This window comes from Drosophila pseudoobscura, chromosome X (genome assembly GCF_009870125.1).
Source record: "Drosophila pseudoobscura strain MV-25-SWS-2005 chromosome X, UCI_Dpse_MV25, whole genome shotgun sequence".
NCBI classification, from domain to species: Eukaryota; Metazoa; Arthropoda; class Insecta; order Diptera; family Drosophilidae; genus Drosophila; species Drosophila pseudoobscura.
In genome coordinates this window covers 53,079,024-53,103,245 of record NC_046683.1, presented here as the reverse complement: position 1 = coordinate 53,103,245, position 24,222 = coordinate 53,079,024, and the positions used below count along the sequence as shown (strand labels likewise).

The 24,222-nt window shown below is 42.7% G+C and overlaps 1 protein-coding gene and 1 long non-coding RNA gene across 3 annotated transcripts; one reads left to right on the top strand and one right to left on the bottom strand.

Annotated features, from left to right (window-relative positions):
- The first annotated feature begins 3,907 nt into the window (after nucleotides 1-3,907).
- Nucleotides 3,908-6,054, top strand: LOC26532545 (uncharacterized). Of its 2 annotated transcripts, XR_004470429.1 has the most exons (4): nucleotides 3,908-4,007; nucleotides 4,068-4,502; nucleotides 4,567-5,667; nucleotides 5,743-6,054. It is a non-coding gene; the product is annotated as an uncharacterized lncRNA (long non-coding RNA). The 2 variants fall into 2 exon arrangements; XR_001453222.2 differs by having other exon boundaries at nucleotides 4,068-5,667.
- A 12,790-nt stretch (nucleotides 6,055-18,844) lies between these two features.
- On the bottom strand, nucleotides 18,845-24,222 carry Dyro (Dpt-YFP repressor by overexpression). Its single transcript, XM_033382117.1, has 3 exons — nucleotides 22,430-24,222; nucleotides 20,729-20,800; nucleotides 18,845-20,016 (listed from the first exon to the last, which is right to left on the bottom strand). Exons 1-3 carry the CDS (start codon nucleotides 23,234-23,236, stop codon nucleotides 19,192-19,194), a joined length of 1,704 nt encoding a protein of 567 aa, XP_033238008.1. The 5' UTR covers nucleotides 23,237-24,222; the 3' UTR covers nucleotides 18,845-19,191.

Genomic DNA, 24,222 nt, shown 5'->3' with positions numbered 1-24,222 from the left:
GAGAAGGACCTTTTAATCTGCAAGAGTCCCTCATTTCCCTTTAGCACCGATGTTTTTCAAAGTTTCATTTCCGCCTCGTTCTCATTACCATTTCTTCTCTGGGTTTCTTCGAACAAAATGTATTATCAGCTTAAATGAATTCTTAATGCAAAGACTCTTGTTTGCTGTTTCCTGCCTCTGTTTCCCATTCACTCTCGTGCTCAGGTTTCTTGTCTATCGATTTCCTGTTCCATTCAAGAGCTTTCTTTAAGAACTCGATTTGCCATTAACTTTCCATTATTATTATACAAGAATTTGCATTACGAATTGTGTTAAAGTTTCCTTTTGGCGCTGAGCCAATGCCACACACACGTCTGATTCCATCTTGCACACTTCACAGAACATTTGAAGATCAGGCCATATGACGGCAGTGCACCACAACGTATGCACGAGGCGATCCACCAATGCCAAACCACTGAACCACGCAACCGCACAATCGCGCACACTCATGGAGAGGGGCGAAAACCACAGCAATGACTTTATTTTAATTCGAAATTCGCCTCGAGTTCTGTTCTTCTTTTCCTATACTTGGGTTCCATGGGTGAGTTTTCAGTTTTGTTTCAGTTTTTAGATTGGCATTAGTCATCATCAATAGCCATCGTCATCGTCAGTCGTTCTCATCGCCAGCAGTTGCATTTTGCTTTTGGTCTTTTGAGCATACACTTGCAACAGGGTATTCGAATTCTAACCAGCTGTTGGCAATGCAAAGTTCTGTCTTTTATTGTCGGGATCTGGTGTTACGGTTACTCTAGAGTGGGCTTAGTCATGATTGAATCATTGTATTATACCTATATTTAGCTTACTTTTTAAGTTAACTTTAGAAATCTGCAGGCAGAAATACGGTAGGTACTACATCGAAGAAGAATTGATCAGAACACAAGGCCACGATCCTTAGTAATATAATATAATATATAGGTATAGTAATATAGGTAAAATATATTTAAAATACAATATATTATACAATACAATATATTTGTAAGAAACATATTTAATCTACATATACAAGTATTTTATTTAGATATGAAAAAATATACTTAAATCAACTGAAAACACGTTCTTTTCGTAGCGAATCTATGGGTTATTTCCCTGGGCGTATTACACCTTATGTAGAACTAATCCTACAACAAATCAACATCTCTTTTCCCCCACAGGCAGCCTCTACTTTGATTCGTTTCTTTTAAAAGTCTTGCCTTTTGACGAAAGGGTATCAAAAGTTTGCCCTCGTGCTTGGTATTATTTTCCATTTCAGCTGTTTGAGTTGTTTTTGGGTTCTTGGGCTTCAACCTGTTGTCGTTTATTGTACTTGACAGCAGCCATCGAAAGGGCAAGCAAACACACATTTCGCAAAGCTCATTAAGTCTGTTTTTTTCTTTCTTGTTGTCTGGTTTTCTTTGCAGTTCTCTCTGGCTGGCTTCTCCCTGGGCACCGGCAGCCCCCATCCTCCCCCTCCGCCCCGTAAGCCCACTCTCGAGAGGCACCCCCTTGGTACCGCCATAGACCGAGGCATGAACTGTGCTAAATTTCGTAATCGAAAGTTGTTTTGATGGCTCGGTTTTCGGTGAGCAGCGCTTAGTCAATGATATTAAGTAATACTTAGATGGATATATGTGTGTGTTTGTGTGTGTAAATGTGAGCCTGGTGCAGATGTATGGGTGCATTTGGGTACTTAATGTACTCGAGGCCTCATTTGCATGAGGCCCGTCGTCGACCACTTGGAATTGAAATTATTTTGAACCCGCAACGAGAATAAACATTTGCCTCAAAGTTGTTTATGCAAGCTGTTTTTGCCATTAGTCACCGCCTGCAAATACAACTACTACTTACTTAAACAGATCTACTTACTATATAGCCACGATATATGTATGTACGCGTAGTTCTATAGAGAAAGTTCTATGGAGTTCCACTTGGCACAACCTGGATGCTCCATCTTGAGTGGCTCAGAAACTCAGCACGGAAGTGTCTACTGTATTGGCTATATAGAAGGAAAACAATGATAAGATTAAGGAAAACAAATACGGATATATGGTGTTCATCTACGGAGAGCTATAGAATACTGGAAAATACTCTTCAGAGGAAGGTCTTGCCTTGAATGAATCCCAAACAGATGGACACGTACTTATTCACAAAAGATTGGAAATATATATCAATAAATGATTTACTTTTAAATAGGAATAGTGAATAAGGAACGGAATATAATCCCTTCGTAGTCCCATACGTTTCTCTTCATTTTTTAGTCAGTTTAGTTGCCTATAATTTTCCTCGAATATTGGTCTAACATCTATCTTTCCTGCATATATGCGTCATGCGGCTGCGCCCCTCGGTCGGAAGACTCTGCGACTCTGTCTGGAATTCGGCTTGGAAAAATTATTAGGCATTGGGAAGAGTGCTAAAGAGATATTTATATGGAAATGTTTCTTCGTTGTTCGACCTAATAAATGTCAGTCTGAGTTAATGACTACCTTCTTAGGTAAATGTACTCCAATCAAGGTTCCCAATACGTATTTAATAGCGAACTGAATGATTCTGAGCCACTATTCTTATTAAGTAATTAGTTAATAATTATAAGATATCAAAGCCGCCATCCTTTTGATTACTTCGGATTCCCAAAGTGAGGAAAGTCGAATCATTGTCCATTAAAATTAAAAACATAAACTTATTTCTGTGGCAAATGAGTGTTCTTTTTTAAATGCGGCGATGATGTCAGCTCAATTTCAGAATGAGAATCTTTCCTTGTTCCAGCAAAAACTTTTGACTTCACTTCAAAAGCCATGACATGACTTTCACAAAAGTATGCACACATATATGAGTGCCCCATGAAAGCACCGATTTGTAATCCTAAAATTGAGCGATTTGAGTCCAGGTCTCCGTCTCCGTCTGCGTCTCCGTCTGCGTCTATAGTATTCCGTATAGTCACGGCAGTCGAAAGTTCACCGGCGAATGATGCAGCCATATCAATTAGCTGGCAGGGCAGTACTTATCAGCACACACCCCCCGCCCCCAGCGTCAGTTCCGATCGTTCCCATTCCCACACAGAGCATACAGAGAGCCAGAGAGAGAGTGTGCCTGGAAGTGCACGTAGGACTTGAGCGAAATGGCGGAGAATCCCGAGTCACATGGTGCACTGCACTACATATTGTACTACAGAACGAACGCATTGTCTGACAGCTGAATTATCTGTGCAAATAGTACGGGTATTTGCTGAAGCAACTGCAAACTGTCTGGGTTTTCTGCCTGTCTTCCAGGCAGGTGTAGTGCACTCAGCACGTGTTATCAATGAATCAGAGGTCTGGATATGGATACACTTAGCATGCAAAGCGCATGGAGAGCCCCCACCTTTAGACCCCTTACAGCAGAAGCAAACCCCCAGACAGTAAATTATATACTAGATGATAGACTTTTAAATAGAACCACTCTAGACCCGATTCGAGTGCGATTTCTCGCCCAAGCCCCACGTAACGCTCATTCAGTTGGCCAACGGGGTTCGATGGTCTGATGGTTTGATGGCCTGGCCATTTCTTATCAGCCTCTTCTAACAGCCAGCGATTGTAAAACCTTATCGATGGCCTCTCTTTCTAGACGTTCGGTCTTCGCCAGAATTTTTGTTTATGCCGAAAATACGAAAAGAATTCGGTCAACATCGATAGCCAAAGAATTTATTCGTATGATCACTCGCAGGAAAATAGCAAAATTCATTTGAATCCAACTCACTCGACGACGAGATCCACAAACAAGACACTTGATAGGCAGACAGACTGTTGTTGTTTGCCCAATCAATCAGGCGGTTCCAATGCCAGAGAAATGCTTAAATAGGCAGAGTACTATTATCGAACGGAAGCAATGTTGTGATCACTGATCAATGATCACTCACTGGGAAGCCAGACAAGTGCTGTATCGTCGCTGATTCGGGAAGGAGAAAGAGATCATTTTCGGTTTACACTTGCTGGGATTCTTGGGTTTCGTCTATTGAGGTGAAATGAGAAATGGCAATGGAAGCATATAAACAGAATTTGAAGCTTACGTTTTTGTAGAAAGTGTAAAGAGAACCTTGGGAAGAAAGCTAAGGAAACAGAAGGATGGTTAAGGTATACGCTATAATACTCAACTCAGCTCTTAACGGAATAAAGAACATTAAGATAGTCTACAGTTATCAACCAGACAATTATTTATACCTCATATTACAAAAGTGTAATGCAATTTTCCCCCAGACGGCCAACAGCCAAGGTCGGATCCGCAGCCTTGATTCCGTAGATAGAAAAACTGGAATATACCTACCTCTATAGCGATTTGGTTCACAGATAACAACTGTCCAATTGCTTTCACTTGAGACTACAAGTTTTATACACTTATTTGGTCAAATAGTGACAGCCAAAGTCGGCCCAGATAAGATAAGAGCTGGAGATGTTTTGCTGTCTGAGCTGTCTAAGCTGTCTGCTTTCATACTATATAGACTATATATTCTGAAAGTATGTACATATGTATATGCATGCTTCTATGTTTTAAGGTCCTAAAAGGCTCATCATTTTGCAGCTCATTGCCAGTTTCTAGCACTGAAACGCCTCAAATGTCAACTTCTTAACCTTCCATGACAACAAAAACACTCGTACTCTCGTGCTCGTACTCCGGTGTATGTTTGGGATGGGATGGATGTTGTTTTTGTGTCTGGTTCTTGTTGTCATAACTCTCTTACATAACTAATTTGCAAACGGCGCTGACACGGACTCCCCATATAAAAATGTCTCATATAGTTAGTCTAGCCCGTCCGTCCGCCCGTGGGACTGTTGTCGCTGTCGCGTACTCAAGAGAACATGAGTACTGGGTATTATTTTAGCTGTTTGCTGATTTGTTTTAACACCCGTTAATTCTAGAGTTCAAGGGTATATTGTATCTGTGCAACATTAGGGAACTAGGAGCAGGAACCATCCCTCTATCTTCCTAGAGATGCCATCCCTGTACCATCTTACAATCCACAATAAAACTATCGCAATCTGATAATGACAGCCGTAATAAATCGATTAAACTATGAATGGAGAATGGTAATAATAGTATGTCCATCTTTTAAGTCTCCTTATTGGTTCCTTTATATCGGGTATCTTGAAGTCTTAACGTTTATCCCGTACTTCTTACTTGTTTTATGATTGTTCTGCCATGGCAAAGGCGCTGGCGGCGACTACGGCAACGCTGATGATGACGATGGCCGACGCTGGCTGCTCCGATGTATCTGCTGCTGCTGCTGTTTTTGTTGCAGTTTGCAGTTTGCATTTACATTACATGAAAATGACCTACAAATAAATTAAGCTCTCAACTTGTTAATGTCCGTTTTTCATACCCTCACAGTCTTGGGTATAGTCGAGTATTCATTAAAGCAGAGGCATTGCGACACACAGACATTGAGATAATACTTTATAATAAGTATAAAGTATACTCCAGTATCTTGGAGTTTTGATTTCTCTAACACGCTCATCCGAAAGTGCTGATTGGTTCTATGGATAGCATTGCCATGCGCTCGAATTCAAACAGGAGTCAATTGGTGTGTGTTACGCATCAGGAAAAGTGGAGCTACCTGGGAATTAAGAAACCAACAGAACCATTGATGGGGGGCTTACTCATCGGCACGGATCCAAGTTCAAAGTAAGTTCAAATATTAGATGATGATTTCTTGTTTATAGAGTATTCATGGGTTTTCATTCATTCTTCGGCATAAAGTTTTCGTCCCTCTCTTTGTTTATTCGCAGCTTACTCAGATATTTAATTATGTTTACTTGTTGCTCAACAAAGGGCCGCCCCGTCGAATGCGTAACTCCATCCTGGCCCAAAAGTCGCAGCACTTTCCCCCACCCGTGCCCTCTTCTTACCCCGCCTTCTGGCTGTGCTCGGACCAAGGCGAGTGTCAGGAAAAAGTCAGCGGAGCAAACAATTTGCATTATTAATTTAATTGAAAAACTTGTTAAATTAAATATTTAAATTTCGATGCAGCCAAAGTTGCCTGCAATCGCTGCTGCCGTCGCTGCCGCTGTCGCCGTCGCCGTCGAAGTCTCAACTGCAGTCAGCGTTGAACAATATGGCATATAATATTATTAATATGAATAAATGCAAATTGAGTTACATGTGAGCCACAGACAGACCGCACCGCTGCTTGTAGCTGGCTGGGGGGGGCGAGAGCCCCATGGGACATTTATAGAACATTGTGGCAATTAATGTGCTCTCGTCGGCGCCGACTGTGGGCCGTGGAGCCGTTTATGTGGCACACACGAGGCGAAGCAGCCGCAACTTCAAGGGGAACGGGTTCAGGATAATCATCAGTGGATCGATTAATGTATATTGATTACCGTTTAGAGGGTGCGAGAGATGAAAAACAATATGAGGTATCAATTTGGGGAACTTCTGTAAGTCAATATATCATACATATGTATATCTATCTTAAAGCGATCTTTACCAGAAACGCCTTTTGCGATCTTGGCCTTAAAGGATCAAAACATGCTCGTTTCAATCAATGAACAATAGATTGATCTAGTACGATCTCTTTGTCAAAAAGAGGGACTTAGGGGCTATTTTCTTGCGATCACAAACAATCTATCGATGCTTCGGCTGCTTCCCAATATAATATAACGGTTTGATTGCATTCACAACTTAATCATGATTCAAATGATCAATCAATTGCACCCCAGAGTCTGACGGCCACACCCTGCAATCCGCTAGAGACTCTAGATACCTCAAGTAAATTAGCAATTTACAAGCAGCAGCCTCAGCCCCAGTCGCAGCCCCAGTGACAGCCTCAGCCTCGGCCGGTCCAATGGACCCCTAATGCGAATCGATCCCGACACACGGTCTGCTGCTCAATGCTCAATGCCTTCTCCCCAGTTTCTATTTCAGAGATTTCAGATCTGTTGTTGTTGCATTTTAGAATCGTACTTTACGATCGAGACGGCTAGACAATCGTTCGATAGATCTCATACGTAACGAATCGCAACAGGAACAGGCCCAACCAGACGAGACGTGTGAATTTCAATAGTTTGCGATAATACCGGAGGTGTTCGGGGGCGGGGTAGGGTCTGCCGAGAGCTGGGCGGGTTACGCAGAGAGATCGATAGAATCGGGCATCTCGGAGTCGCTGCCTAGGGTGTGGGCCCGGCCCGCCGCCTGAATGGGTATTCTAGCACTCGCAGGTATCGCATCAGTATTCAGATCTGTGCCCGTCGCCTCAAGAGTCGAGAGTAAATATTTGCAATTGAGTTTACGATTTTAACTATTTGTTTACAGACGTAATCAATAAAAATTTTAAATACCCCACAGCACAGCACAGCACAGCACAGCACACACAAGCACGCACACACTCTGCGCTGTCAGACGACACTTGGACAGAACACGAGCAGGAGTACGAGTGCGGGTACGAGTATCTCTGAAATGGCCACACACACAACTATAGTCGTAGAATGCAACTACAGAATACCACAGGCCCCAGACAGACGCAACAACAAGAAGAACAGCCTGAAATTTGAATATTTATGAGTTGTCGTCGTGCAATGCTTCAAGTCGATTTCTTTTTTTCTACTCGTTTTTTTTTTTATTTTTATTTTTTATTAGGTTTTTGTTTAGGTTTTTAGGTGTTCTTGTTCTGTTTTGTTTTGTTTTGTTATTTTTCCAATTTTCGAGCCAGACACAATTTATAGTTTTATTTTATGCAAAACATTTTTGTGTCGTTTCATTTTCAATTTCAATTTTCGATTGTGGGTGAAGCCTAGTTATGGCAGGCGAATACCCTACGCGGTTGTGATTGGGCAGGCGGGGTATAGAGGATTGATTGTGTGTGAAATGATATGGAGGATATGGTAGGATAAGACGGGTCCGAGCCCTGCCTGAACAGGCTACCGAATCGGTTCGTTGGGATTCGGTATTCCTTTCGTTCGTTCAGTTCGAGTCAGCGATTCAGCTTCTTCATCATATTGAACTTAGTTTTAACTGTGTCAGATCCGAACATTTCGGTTTTTTTTTTCTCGCTCACTCTGCGCTCGATTTCAAATATGCGTAACAAGGTACGTCGTAATTGTATAGGTATTACGGTGTTATGATTATGACTGGTATGACATAAAGTTTCCTTGACTTTCAAGGGTCTAAAGGACAATTACATACATATGAGGTACATATCCTTAGCTTAATAGCCCTGTCTTTCTGAGTTTCTTTTTATGCGGCAGACGGAGAAGGGTGTTTATATACAAATAAGAACTGAATAATAGTCAAATCAACTCAAAGAAATTCTAAAGGTTAAACAAACATTAAAGAGCAACCAAAGAGCAGATTAAATCCCATTTGAAATAAAGTTTAAGTCGATGCAATGAATTTAATTTTGCAAATGGAACCCAGGGCTATATCCTCTAAGAGCCTCAGATATGTATTTATGCAAAGTGAAAGAAAAGTTTTCAATTCACATTTGTGATCCCCCAAGCATAATCCCTTCCCTTACCACCCCTTCCACCCAGCCTGCCACACATCTTGCCACCTTCCACCTTTTTGCTCTCCTTATAATTGAATTTTTGAATATTCTTAAATCCAATTGGGAAAGGAAACGAAAGTGTTTTTCTTTGGGTTTTTCTTTATGTAAGGTTTTTTATTTTTATTTTTTTTTTTTTTGTATCTCTCAGAGCAAAGGGTATACGACATTTATCAGCGCGACTGAAACCGAAACTCGACTTTGATGACTTTTTGTTGTTTATAGTTTTTTGTTTGTAACTTTGTTTTTTGTCAGTTTTTTTTTTTCTCTGTTTTGGGTCTGCCTTAGAATATTTTTTTATTGCGCGTCGGCGAGACCTCCATCTCCTAACCGAACCGAACCGAACCGAACCCCCGCTCCGCACCGTCCCGTCTTCGCTGACAGAGAGACTACGACATTGTCGGGGCACACCTTTTTCCATTACCCCATGGAACTCATAAGCATCTATCTCTGTGCCTGTGTGTGTTGTGGATTGGTGGGGTGGGGGGAAGGGGAGCTGAGGGGAGTGTGAGAGTGGTGCCAGGTGTGAGAGGTGTACGAGGAGTGTTTGTTTACCCACTCTGTCCCCAAAGGGGTTTTCGGGGGTGTAGGCATAGAGCAGAGGGAGGCCATATTCTTATTCTTTATTTGCATAGCAATTTTTGTTGTTGCTGTATCTCATTCGCTTCTTCTCCTTCTACTTATACTTATACTTATACTTCTTTTTCGTTTTCTTGTTATTTTTTATGCGTGTTTATTTTTCAGTTTTATGTCTCGAAAAAAACTCGCGAAAACGAGAGCGCAAAAATATAAATAAAATCATAAAGAAATATTTTTAAGCGTGTGGTGGGCTTTGCCATGAATACAGGGTACGATTACGGCACTAGAGTATGTCTTTTTATAGTTCCTTTTGACACGAACGATTCCTTCCTTCCTTAGGTATTTTCTGCTATATTTTCTATATATTTCAATGTCTTATTAAATGTTTAAGTTTAAGTTTTGGGTCGTCGGGGATTGCCCCCTAGTTTTCTATATTCAAAAACCTCTAAAAGTCATTTCTAAAGCCAGAAGAACACAAACAGAACCATTAAGATCTTATTTTATGTTTCTTCATGTAAAAACTTCTTGAAGTAATTTTTTGAGCCTCTTCAAAAACGCTATTCTAGTCCATTTTTTGGTTCCCTATGGCAGCTCCACAGATCAAGTTCCATAAATATGTAGAAGGTATCTGCTAGTCGGAAGATATACTGTATCGTACTTCTAATATTTGTTGAGGTGTGTTGTCTGCCGTGTAGTATGCTCACTTATAATAAGTATGCTCAAAAACTTGACCTAGACGACGATTCGACATCATATCGCACGTGCCGTGTCCGCGGGGCAGAGCTGTATTCGTTGGGCGGAGGGCCCATCCCCACCTTCGGCGCCACCTTTTTACCATTCGTGTAATATTTTTAGAAATAATCAAAAATTCAACACGAAATCAATAATAAACGTAGAATTTCAGGCTTTTCCTTTATTGCTTCCTCTCGCTCCCTCGCCTCTTCTCTCTCTCTCTCTCGCTCTCTCTCTATTTCGACGATTGCCGTCCCTTGTCAGCTATTATTTATTGCGTTGAAAAGTTTCATTATCAATTTTTTTTTTTACAATTTACATAAGGCATAAGGTCTGCTGTGGGGCTCCGCTGCTTGCAACTTTGTTGCGGCTTCCAGTTGGACTCTGTGGCTGTGTGGGGCTTTGTTGGTGTTGCTGCTGCTGCAAAGTTGCTGCCACCAAATGGCAGAAAGCAACAACGAAACGAAACCAGCAACAATGACAGCAAATGGCAGTGTAAAACTTTTTTAGTGATAGCCATAGATATTACCAATGGGCACAGTGGTTGAGCTAACGAAAAATATACCCAAGAAAAGCTAAACCAAAATGGAAATGGGGGAGGATACCTACTCTATAAAATGGAAGCTCCATTGACACATTCTTTGGGATAATATTATTTAGATTGTACATACTCTCTGGTGTTAATTGTAGTCTTCTCTGCAATCCAATTCATCGAGATATGATCTATCTACTTCGTCCACCTTTGTGTTTAGAATATTATCTCTATCCAGGACTAAAACTTCTCCAATTATATCTTATAGTATAACATCCATAGCCTGTGCTATCGGCTAAACTTTCGTATATATAAAGGCTAAGATTATCCCTACATTACATATGTAAATAATATACGTAAAGTGATGTTACTGATGTTTTAAGAGCTTGTTCCATAGCGATTTTCAAAAAAGACATAATTTTATCCGGTAAATGAATCAATTTTCTATTAGATTGGCCCAGTCTTATATGCAAAATGTTATTGAAATATTTTTCACAATTTCTTAAACGAAAAATGGTCTTTTCTAATGACTTATGTATGTTCTTGTAAAAATAGGAAAAATTTTTCCATTGGGGAAAGGACTTCCTTTTTCTTTTCTACTTCAACCACCATCTCTAGACCATATGGAGTGTCATGGGCCCCACTGTATCTGAAACAAAGTTGGCAGACCACAAAACTGAACAGCAGCGATGGTGGGAGCAGTGCAGGGGAGGCAGTTGGGTAGAGGGGATGGGTGATGGGGGATGGGGGGAGCTGGCAGTGCAAACAAAACAAATGCCATGAAAAATTTTAAAATTCAAATCAACGCGATTTCTGCTGTTTCCTTATTTTATTTTGCACAGTTTTTCGGTGGGGACTGGGGGACTGGCGTAGTTTCGGCTTTATACGAGTATATGTATATTTCTGGGCTTCTCCTCTCCACCACTCCGCCACGGGTTCCTTCTTTATGATTATTATTTTTTTCTTTAATTTCTGGTCACGTATTTGTTTCGTTTCGTTTCATTTTTGGAAACAATATTGTGTGCCATGACAATAATAAGAGTCGTGGACGGATCGGGACGGGACGGGACGGGACGGCTCTGTTGCATGGAGCTGGTAGTGGCACTGGGGATGGGTTTGAGCCGGTACTGGGTCTGGGACCGACTGCTTTTGTGGTCATGGATGGTGGGGGGGTGGCGGAGGTTGAGTTTCTGTAATTTGAGCCAATTACTGGGTGTGAGGGGGGCTGACGAGGCTCAAAATGGAAGCGAAGCCTGGAGGAGCACTCTGTTGGAGATGGTGCAAGGTGTTGGAGTGTTTAGATGGAGATGGAGATGGAGATGAAGATGAACGAGGACAAAAAACCAAAATTGAAATTTATTTTGGCCAACACACACACACACACACACACACACACACGGACGAAATACAGAGTCAGACATGCACAAACAGGCACGGTTTTGTTTTTGTTTGCTACACATTTAGCATTTAGCGGTCCATTCCGCTCCGTTCGGTTCTGTTTTTGGCTTTATGATTTGATACCCTAGCAAAGGGTAGATAGTGGAGGAGTTGTGAGGTAATAGCCATATTTCAGACTATCATTAAGAGCCTCATGGGTTATTTTACTTGTATTCGGGCCAATGCCTTTAGTATACGATTACTATAAGTTTTGCTCGTACATGTTGGGTATACTTTATAGAATAGTGTACTGTAGGGATTTCTAGAGATTTCATCCCTAGAAGAATTTTAGAAGAATTTCAAAGAAGGTAATAGATCAAAAAATCTTTCTACCTCATGGTCTTAAACTTATTTCGTTCCTTACAGTTTTTGTATTGTATAAAAATTCCATAAATCTCTATATAGGGTACTCAGGTCTTCGACTCCTCCTGTTGTCCTGCCTCTGAGGCTGCCTTTATGTTTTTATTTCTTTCCACAGTGTCTGGTCGCATAAATCGTCGTCCTTCTATTGTGGCCTGCATACTCGCGCACTCCCCCCGCCCATAGGCCCCCCGCCCCATCCTTGTGGATCCCTGCCCCATGTATTTTGCAAAATGCGAATACGTGATCTTCGCATAATAATTACTCCCAGCCCGACTCTCGGGGCTCTCTTTTTATTTGGGCATATAATTCTTAATGGCCATGGCACATTTCTCTGCCATTTCGTGCATTTAATGATTTTTTATTATTTTCTGCTCCCTGCTCTCCACTCTGCCCCCGTCTTTATATTTTGGGTAATTTGATTTGACTGTTCTCCATTCGTTATTGTTCACTTTTGTTGCGCTGCTCACTTTTGTTGTTTTTCTCTTGGCCATTTTTTTTTTTTTTTTTTTTTTTTTTTTTTCGTTAGCCTCCTGACTTTAATAGGTTTTTAATTATTTTTCATATTTTTTTTTCAGTGATTTTTGTTGCTGTTGTAGGTTATTATTAATAACGAAACGAGACGAGACGACAGCTGCGGGAAACGAAGATGCAGAAGAGTTGAGTGGAACCTTTGTTCCACACGAAAATTAATATCTGACTGGGAAATTAAAGTATAAGTAAATTCAAAAAATTTGTAACTAGGAATATATCTTTTAGGAGTTCTCTTTATGCCCCTAAAGTCGGGTTTAGCCCACTCTAAAGGGCAGTCGGTAGTTAACAATTTTTAATGTGAAATGTTCTAGTAAATGTTTTAATTACAGCCATGGAAAAAAATAATAGAAACGGCATACTTTTATCGTATTTGTTTTCTTTTTTTAATTTTCTTAAGTGAAATACTTGTTTTTATTTTTCTTTCAAGATTTATCAAGATTTTTCAAACTAAATACAAATAATTTGAAATAAAAAAATATATACATTGATGAAAATTTCGAAACATACGAAACTTTAATTGCGGGAATTTGGTAAGGCTTTCGATAGTTTAGCATTTAATTTCATTTATAAGTAATGGCTAAATACTATCAAAACCCCTATACCCCTATTACTATAGTCCTTCGTAGAAATATACATAATTTCCTACAGACTTTTGCAGCAAATACTGTTCTCTAAGTATTATTTTTTATTATATTTCCAAAATTATGTCCTAACATGAATCCTACCTTAGGATTCATGCCAGAAATGCCCTGAGGCTGGCTCTGAGTATATTTTTACTTGAATTATTCATTCAGTACTAATTTATGGGACCAAACTGGAGTATGGCCAAAAAAAAAAAAATAATACTTTCAATCACATATTTAACAGAATTTAATTGGAAATGCGACTCCCATTTTTGGCAACCAATTTTTGGTCAGTGTTTATTGGCATTTTCAGCAAATGATTTTGTAATTGCTTGACATAAAATGTTCAAACAAATTACCTAAATTAATATTGATACACGAACGAGTAAATGGGCGATGTGTGGGTTCTGTTTGGGGACCCAAATGAAGTGTCTTGAAAGAAACTTGTACATAAACCGGATACATAATTCATGGAGAATGGGAAATCTCGAAGAAATCTTAAACGTGTCAGCATTTTGGTAATAAATGGCAATTTTCCACCATCCCCGCCCCGCCCCGCCCGTTTATTTATGATTGTATCGAGATGGACAGCCAGAGAGAAACCTGAAACTAGTTCCACCCACAATAGTGGGCCCCCCACCGTCCAACTGAATGGCTGGCTGTGCACCTGATCGGAGTCCCATTAGGGCAACAAATTAGCTTTGCGCCCCACTCCCGCCCCTCCCTATGCCGGATGGTCCGTCCGTAATTTACGACCCGGAGATGCAATCCCAGGCCGAATCGAACAGCATTTGTGCATTTTGTTTTGCCATAAATCATAATGGTAGATGGGACGGAGGTACGGAGGGAGGTGCATGCCACAGTCCTTCGCTCTGCTGGAACGACGCAGTAAGCTGACTTACTTTCTGGCTGGCTGGCCTGCCTGCTCCGAAGGCTTTTCCTAATTGATTTACAACACTTTCGAACCTTGCCCAACACAGAAACGACAAATGCAGGGCTCCTCCATGCCTGGCCTGGTATGGCACTGGCTTCCTCCTCCAAGTATTTGTTGCTCTTATCTGTATCTTGCGAATACTAGCACTTACAATACAATATTCTTCGAAGGAACAAAGGGAACGGGTTACGCGACTGGTGCTGTAATGGAGGGGGGAGGGGGCGGCTGGGGCTGCATTGGGACTTGCTCAACGCTCGATTGCGCGACAATCGCAATGGGACCATACATATATACATATACATGCATTTCTATGTCTATGTGTATGTGTATGTTCATGTGCTCCACAGCTTATCATTCAGTGTGTGTACACACATGCGAGTGAGTGTGTCTCCCTGGGGTCGCATTGGAGCCTGAGCATTTTGCAAAAATAATTTATGGCAAACTGTTGATTGTTGACAGGGGGGCCCCCAAAGCAGCCGAGCAATAGGAAGGAGGAAGAGAATAGATAAAAGTAACAGAAAAGGGGATAACAGAGATAACAGCAACAGACCGCTTACGTGCAACATTTGTGAAGCGCATAGAAAGGCGATTGCTGTTACCAAGTGGAAAACCCGTTTTCCCAGCGATAGAAAAACATTAGATATATGGCCAAATTTGCTTAATCAGATAAGAATACGGGCAAAGGTTAACCAAAAGAGAGAGAGAGAGAGAGAGAGAGAGAGCTGTACAACTGAAAAACCTATATAGAAGAATATAGAAATATATATATCTGAAGTTTATGGAATCTGTATAAGGCAGTCCAACAGCTACAAGAATCAGCAGTAACACAACCATTTGAGATGGGTTCGTGAGCCATGGAAGATCCCGAAATGTTATGCCAACCCCCGGCTCACTCGCCTTCATGCAGTAGCTCGACTTTTCAGAGTTGTCATTGTTACGGTGGAACCGATGTGCCACGAACCCAAGACCCCGTCCATGCCCATATCTCTAGACCCGAAACATAAGCTCAGCTGTCAGTTCCATTTAGGAGTTAAGCACGCTGCTAGAATTTATCATTAGTTTCTGTATAGATGGTCCGACATACATACATATAAGTAGGCATGGTGTATGCTATACTATATAGATTAACAATTGTAATCGCGGCTGTTGTTGATTTCTCCAAGCGAATCGAAACGAAACGCAACGAGCAAAACAAAACAAAAAGCGAACAACAGCCAGGCCAGCGACAGCAACCGACGGACCGACAGACCGACAGCCAACAACTTTGGTGTTGATGTGTTTTCAAAAACATTGCGTCATTCCCAGATGGCAAAAGCCGAACCGACCCCCTGCATCAGGCCACCAGTGTGCTATGCTCTGGCACTCAAACGTGCCGCACCGTACCCCTTCTTCCTCCGACGAGACCAAAGTTGGGTCCAAGTGGCAGACGATCGAAGCAGCGCTGGCTGCCGCCTGCCCCAGAGAGGCAGAGCACGTCGTTGCTGGATCGGAATCAGAATCGACGATGGGTTTGGTTCGTAGAAAAACTCTGAAAATTCTACGAACTGAACTTGGGGTTGTCGTCGTCGTCGTCGTTGTACATATATATATCGGAAAGCAAACATCAGCTCTGATATACGAGTAAACATGTGCATAGATACATATGTACATATATATACATATATACTAAGTATGTGACTGTATGAACATGATTGATATTTGCTTGCCATGATTACTCTGTACTCGCAAAAGTTGCGATAAAACTACAACTACAGCACATCAGTGTGTGGCCAGATACTTATAGACAAAGAGGCGGAATCACAGAGAAGCTACGGGCTTCACTATATATATACATATGTTTGTAGTACTTGTACTATGTACTATGTCATAGTATCTCCAGCAGGATGCCCTAGAGGCAGGCAGCTATTATTGGACGAAGCCCGTAATCGGCATATTTCAGACAGTTGGGCGACCATCTTCAAGCATTGATGCAAATTGGAGTTTGTACTCTTGTAAGATTATAATTACTAGGAAAGGCATTGGGTTCGGTGATGGCCTATGGGTATTGGAAGTTGCAGATGGGTATGGAGTGAAAATTAAGATAATTTCAACTATTGATGGACTTTTCCGTTCCCGCTTCATGGGAAAGGATACCTCAATTACGATTTACCCTCTACCTATCAGTTTTAAGCAGATCAGACTTCAATAACACGTCGAAAAAACTGTCAAGAACAGAAATAGAACGTTTACTGGTGGATCAGTCATCTGGGCTTTAAGTTTACTATGTTTTGAAAGAAGAATAAACCCATAACTGGGCTTGGCTCCCACGGCGAATACCTTGCCTTGGGCTCTGGAATCAACCTGGATGTAGTTATAGCACCTTCTCAGCGATATAGTCCGGCCAGTACTGATCCTGTGAGACCAAAAAGGCAGAAGCAGAACAGCGACCACTCGACTAGAGTGAGTGCCTGCCAGGCCTCTGGTCATCTAGTCATCCTCAAGAAATTTAAAGGATCACAAAGGCAGTATTCGGATCCGTTTATATCCAAAAATATAAACTATAATCTATACATTTTTTACTTACATTTTTGTCTTTTTTTTAAGTATTTTTATGGTATTGCTGCTTGCATTGTGTTTGGTTGTTGATTAAAGGAGTGTTTATCACTAAAGACTATATGGAGATTGGAGATTAAGTGTTTGAATCATTATCATATGTTTATTGAAATGTTACCATTATTTTAGCAGCCATTTGGACGCCAAATATAGCCATAGCCTTCCTAGTTTTTTAAGGCTTGTTGTGAAAGACCTAGATCAATGTGAGATCAATAGAAATTTTAATTTTATCAGTCTGTTTATCGTCGTTAGCACCGGCTGATTAGGTTCAAGTAAACATACTTCTCGGTTATAAAGGAAGTAATTTATCACTTATCACAGCTCGATGGGAAAACGACAGCAAACCAAATACTAAAATCGGAAATCGAGAGCTTTTCATGTCACTGATAGCAGTGCTCGAAAGTAAATGTTTACTCCACAAATAAATAATAACTTCTATAGGTTTTAATATACATATGTATCTGTCTTTCTCTCCTTTGATTTTTTCTGATGCGAAACCCCACGTAAGTGTTAAAAATTGATCATATTTGATTAAGAATTGTTGATTTTCGGTTTCTCCTAGCTATAAATGTAAATAAAATAGTTTTAAAAGTATCTTGAGAGCTACATACCTTAACCATTCCTTAGTTTTAATCTATTTTCTACATATTATGAAGTCTAATTGCCGCAGACAAATTGCCTTAGGCATAAAATTTGCTTAAGGCGATCCATAAAAGCAGAATTAACCATTTTCTGTATACATGCATACATATTTCTGAATTGTTTATTTAGCAATTAATGTTTGCTTTGTGGGCCCCCCCCTCTATAAAATTGCCTAGTTCTTTGATACAGTTGAGAGCGTTTGTGATTTATGGACGAGACCCTCAGCGAATGTGCGAGTGGGGATATGAATATGAATAACCGTATCGAAGGCGAACAACGAGCCTCATTGTTCTGGGCGCTTGTTGCTCAATAGCTCCTACAGTCGGAATAATTAGCCAGTCCCCTCCCCACCCCCTCCACCACCGGTAAACAATTGATCTCTTTTTACAACGCTTACTCAATAGAACTGAAACTCGTAATAAGGCGCAATAATATCATCAAAAATGAGCCATTACAATGGGTTTATTTATCATTTTGAGGTACAAATAAAATAGAAAGTGATGATCGACAAAAAACTAATACCAAAACCTAAGTTATAGATCATCTGAACATAATTCTTTCTGAGGATATCCTCCCAAAATAGGGCTATAAGAACGGTTGAAGGTGTCCTGGTGTCCCTCACACTTTTCCTCCTGTTTTATTACAGTATCCTTTCTAAAACTGAACCACATGGATTTCACACCCGATGATGAACGAGCATCTTGCTACATATTTGCTGCACATGATGAATATGCAAATTTGGCATCACACAAGCCCAAACCCAAACCCAAACCCAGCCCCAATTCCCCATCTACCATCCGTAAAATGAATAAATCCAATTTCACATCATTTTCAAAATGAAATTCAACATTTCCGTAATTTATTAGGCTGCTGCAAACACATTGGTTATGCATAAAAAAAAATTAAGATTTACACATTTCATGTTCCATTTGTCTCTCGTGTGTTTGTTGTTTGTTTTTGCTTTTAGGCTATTTACAGATTTAGGATTAAACATATGGCTCTCTGCTGCATATGCGGTAAAAAGTTAATTAAATTTACATGTTGCTAAGGCTTCATTTGTTGTATGCAGATTTTTGCAATTGTTATGCACTTTTCTGTTTCTTTTTCTTTTTCTGTTTCTGTTTCGCTTTTATTTATGCATAAGATAACAAGACTTAATTGACTAAAAAAAAAAAATAAAGGCACCTGAGTTCAAATTGTTATTGCCAAATTTATATCAAATAAAGTAAAAATAACGAAAAAAAAATGTATATATATATATATAATCGAATAACGATGATAATAAGGCATATATATATATATATATATATATATACATATGTATATTCATATGGTGTATAAAGACACAATTAACGTAAAGCAATTATAATTAATTCATTTTATTTAATGGTATGTTTGTTGCTCCACCACTCTCCTATTGATTGACTGACTTACTCTCGCGATATCCCCAAGATATCGGTGTATATATGTATATCGTGTAGATAGATAGATAAAGTGTTTTCCCTGAATGAAATGCTCGATATGTGCCCCGCCCCTGATTTCCAGTTTAGAATTGTTGGCTCTGGTGTTCCCCACCCCCCCCCTTGTTGCTTTGCTGACTAGTGCGTTGTCTCTCTATCCTCTCGTCCTGCATCCCCCTGCATCATCTTTTTTTCAACCTCCATTTGGACTACTACTACTACTGGCTATGGTTCACACTCTACTACTGCATCTTATACAGCTGCGGCGGCTCCTTGGTGGATGGTATACCCTGATCGTAGGCACCGAGTTCCGCCTCGTAAAGCAGATTATTTATGAGGTGCTTTACGGCTATCTTCGACTTCGAGGTCTTTAGTTTGCGGATTGTGATGGCCACGTACTCCCCGAATACGCCGTACTCATCCGCATGGTTGGCGCTCAGCCCGGTTTGCTTTGACGGTGTGGCACCGCTGCTGCTGGAGCTGCAGTTGCTCGATGTTACGGCCGTGCCCGTGGGCAGGTCCAAGGATGTGTTGCTGGTGTGGCAACTGGAACCGTTGTGGTTGCTGCTGTTGTTGTTGCTGTTTTTGGTGGTGTTGCCTCCTGCCAACGCTGAGAGATCACGATCACGATCACGTTTTTGTGCCATGTTTGTGGAATGTTTTTGCTGGTTTTGCTGCTGTTGCTGCAACGCTTGATTTTGCTGTTGCTGTTGCTGTTGATGGTGCTGGTGCTGGTGCTGCTGTTGTTGATGTTGCTGCGGTTGCCCGTTGCAATTGTGGTTGTGGTTTAAGTGCTGCTGCAGCGCGTGAAACGCGAGCTGGCCGTGGTTCATCTGCTGGCCCTGCGATAACGACTGTGCCGTCGCCGGCGACGACGATGTCTTGATGGGCGTCAGTGTCAGGGCCCCCACGACATGCTCCATGCCCAGGACCACGCCCGCACCATTCTCGTCCAGCGCCTTGCGCTTCCGATGATTGTAGGTGAGGTCCGTTGGCTTGTAGTAGTTGATGGGCGAGGGCGTACTGCTCTGTCTGTCCAGCATCCCCATCTCTGATTCGTGCTCTATCTGTGGTAGAAAAGGCGAAAACATCGAGGGTTTTTTTATTAAATAAAATGGGAAATCGGCAGATCTCTTCCTATCTTAGTCAAGTCTGTGCGCCTGTTTCATCATTCAAAGATGGGTCTGTCGAGGAAAACACCGGAACCTGTTCTACGTATGCATATATGTATACATCAAAATACCCAATGACATTGGCGTCTGACGAAATCTGTGTCAGGTTATTTCATCAACTAATCGCCAGATGAGCATCGCTTTATATTCTAATAATATCGTCAGTCATTCCGTAGGTCTACTCTACGTTTAAGGGGGTAGAGGTCGTACCTTGATAAGGCCCGAAAGTCGAGTCATGATTATGTCTGGGAAAGTAGGTACATATGTACATATATACAAACATTAATATGCATGTATGTATAAGGAAAGATGGAGGCTTTGGAAAATCCATTTAAATTATCTATAATTTTCATTATGTTATTATAACTAATTCGTAATGACACAACAATATCTCCAAATGTATTGTTTTGGAATCCCATGCCATTCGAAAACTCTACAAATATTCTCTAATTACTCCCACGAACCCACTTGATTTGACGGCCACTCTAAAGTTAACATAAAACAAGTTTAAATTACTCTAAACAAAAAAAAAAACAAAAACACAGAAAAACTTCAACCTGTCAGATCAATTAAAGTGCGATTAACAGTCGGATCGGAGGGTACTTACAATTTCTGTTTTCACATCTTCGGCGCTGATTCTACAGTAATTCTCTCCATCCAAATCGGAGGAGGAACGTGTCTGCGAAAGATCAGAAAAAATGAGAGAATTAGCGGAGAATTCGCCAGACAAACAGCAACAAAGAAGGAATAATAATAATAATAATACTAGCAGAGGTAGATCCAGTCGGGTGGGACGGAGTTGGGAGGGCGACAGAGAAATAGAAAACAAATTAGAATAATCATAAAGAAAAGCACACAGATGAAAAAGCTCACACAGATGGGGCCCGAGGCCCGAGTCTGAGACGAGTCGAGTCGAGTGGCGCAGAGTCGGCCCGCTGGCGATTGAATTAGTCACGGTGGGGCAGGGCGGGACGGATCGGATCGAGAGGGACCAAGTCAACATTGAAGTGGACCAACGGGTAGACGGACAGACAGACAGACAGACAGAAAAACAGATAGACGTGAGACGAGTAACCAAAACACACGAAAAATCAAACGAAAATAACACAAGAAGCAACAAACTTTTCGAGAGGCATCGAATTTTGTATACCCTATTAAAAAATTATACCCATCTCATGGGAATTGTGCTACGTTGTTGAGCACAACAAATCAAAACTGGATTATCCATAATATGTATATATGGAAAAATAATGAATGCTCTTTCAGTTTGTTCTCAATCGATCCGTCCCACCTCCCTCTCTGAGCAGCAAGCTTCGCTCCGGACCAGACATACCTATCGCGGCAGGGTATTAAACAAAAACCGAATGAGCGAATGAAGCACAAAGCAAACACCAGCAAAAAGCAGCAGCAACAAAACGCAGTCCAGCCAGCCAGCAACTTGCTGTATTGGAACTGCTGCTGCGCTGCCGAGCTGCTGCGGTTTGGGGGCGGCCAGGCATTGATGAGAGGATGGGAGGGCGGTGATAAATGGGAAAGGGGCAGGGTCGGTGCAAAACGTGGGGCTGTCGATTTCTACGGCTGATGCAACACACATACATTTATGCTGTTCGTGCACGTATGGTTGTACGTGTGTCTATTTGTATGATGGTCGCAACAGAAGCAGCAGCAGCAGCAGCGCAATCAAAGCCAGTTGACACTCACACCACTGAAGACTGACGCCAATACAAGCTTCTCAAGCGCATGCGACGCAATAGCCACGATTAAGCACAGTGGGACCATGCGATCAGCACTAGGAAAGTGTAAATATTTTGGTATATTTCAAATCATACATATGTAAATGAATGGGTATATATGAAGCAATCGGAAATTTTTAATTGAATTGTCAATTAAAACATCATCATCTCTTTGGATGCAGACGGACAGTGATCTTCTTTGAAGTAAAATCATGATTTAGAATCAAATGTTATATATGTACATAGCTTCCATAGTACCGAAAGCCTCGAGCCCTTGGAAACAGTTTGAAGAAATTGAAATCTCGCCCCACTGTGCGCCACCGGTTGCGCCGATGCCTCTGCCTCGCTGCTGTTTCTGAGGAACCGCTAGACAGCGACAGCGACAGCGCGTGTGCTGCTGGCTGCCGCAAAACAAGTCAAACCACACTCACACACGCGCACACGCGCGCATGCAAAGCTCAAACGAAAAGTTTACACATACACATACACATGTATGTACATGCATACAACAGTGGACACATGTGTATGCAAAATATGTAAAATCAATAGAGTTAGAGAGAGGGGGGAGTGCTTACCACAGTTGCTGAGGAGGGGGGACGACGGCAGCCTCCGCCAGTATCGCCGCTCTCGTCGAGATCTTCCTCGGCGCCAACAGCATTCACATCCCTGTCCAGACTGAGGTCCCGCTCTAGATCCCGGTCGCGATCCCTGGCATTCGCCGCTTCCGCAGCCGCGGCCGCGGCCAAAGCGATGCGGGCGACGAGCTGCTCGCATTGCTGATCAACAACCTGTTGCTGCTTTCCCGCGGCCGCCGCCGCAGCCGTCAGCTGTTCCAGATCCAGGCTGTGCATTAGCGCCAGCTTCTCGTCCGTCTCTGTATCCCCGTCTGGATCGCAGTGGACTCCATCGACGGTCATTACGGCTATGTCGCCGTCCAGCGCACTGCCACCGTCACGCTCTCCGTCCAGAATGAAGCGGATGGCCTCGTAGGCGAACCACATGGGCTGGTAAAGCACGCCCCGGTTGCGCCCGCTCAGCACCTTGCCGTGCTCCCGGTGGAAAGAGCTGCGCAGTGATTTGATCTTGGAGCGAATCGAGCGGATCTCCGTGCCGTACTTCTCGCTGAGCAGCTTCAGGGCCTCGTACTTCGTCTGCTTAATGTGGTAGCCCTTCGTGTTGGGGTCCCACAGCACCCGCTGACGCCGGTAGTCCTCGATGAAGCCCAGGATGGTGGCGCGCGACCATTCGACACGGTCGACGGGTGTTGGCGTCGGTGTTGGGGATGGCGGCAGCGCCAGTGGCAGCGGCAGAGGCAGCACTATGGCATTGGAGTTGGCATCGAGCTTGTACTGCTGCTGCGCTGCTGCGGCGCTGCTGGACATCGTGGTGAAAGTTTTCCTGTGCCCGCTCCCCCTTGCAGCTGCTGGTTGTTCTCAATGATGGGGCTGGTTGGGTGCTGGTGCGGTGGTGGAGGTGGGTGCAATGAGGCTGAGGTGGGTAGGAGGTGCAGGCTGCTGCTGCTGCTGCTGCGGCTGGAGGAGGTGGTGGTGGGAGAGTAGAAAGAGAGAGAGAGAGAGGAGGCAGCAGCAAAAAAGGCGAACGCAACGCGACGACGAAAAAGCGTCCACAACACGTTGCTTTTGACTTTCGACTGAGGCGGCGGCGGTGGTTGGCGGTTGGCGGCTGCTGGTGTGTGGTGTGGTGTGGTGTGGCAGAGGAAACAGCAGCGGCAAGTGCGGCCGCGGGCAGCGGGAGCAGGCAGCGGCGCGTCCAAACGGCAGCTCAGCTGCACTTTGTGCGAGAGAGAGAGAGCGAGAATGTGAGCGTGGAGAGCGAGCGCAGGCAGGCTGGCGACGTCAACGCTGTCGCTTCGTCCAAAATCAACGCAAAGGTGTGCGACTCTCTCTGTCTGTCTGTCCGTGTGTCCGTCTATCCGTGTGTGAGTGCTGAGCTGCTTGCAGCGGTGGCAGCAGGCGGGCTTTTTTTGCGCGCCGACGGAGACGAAGACTGAGAGACCTGTGGTTGCCCGACTGATAATGCGCGCTGCTTTGTTGTAGTGTTCGTTTCTATTTGTTGCTGCTGTTGCGCTATCAGCTGTTTTATTGCATGTGGTTGTTGTTGCCGCACTACGTGCGACGCCGCTGCCACTCGGCGGTTGCTGTTGCCACTCGGCTGGCGGCTACTTTGCGTGCTGCTATTGCTGTTGCTGCTACGATCCCCAACACCAACACACGTTCCTGTTGTTGCTGCTGCTGCTGTTGCTGCTCGCTCGTTTTGTCGCCGCTTCGTCGTCGTCGGCGTTCGGCGCTCGTCGTTCGCTGTTGAAATCACGATTTGTACTAATTTCACATATTTAAACTGTGTGTGG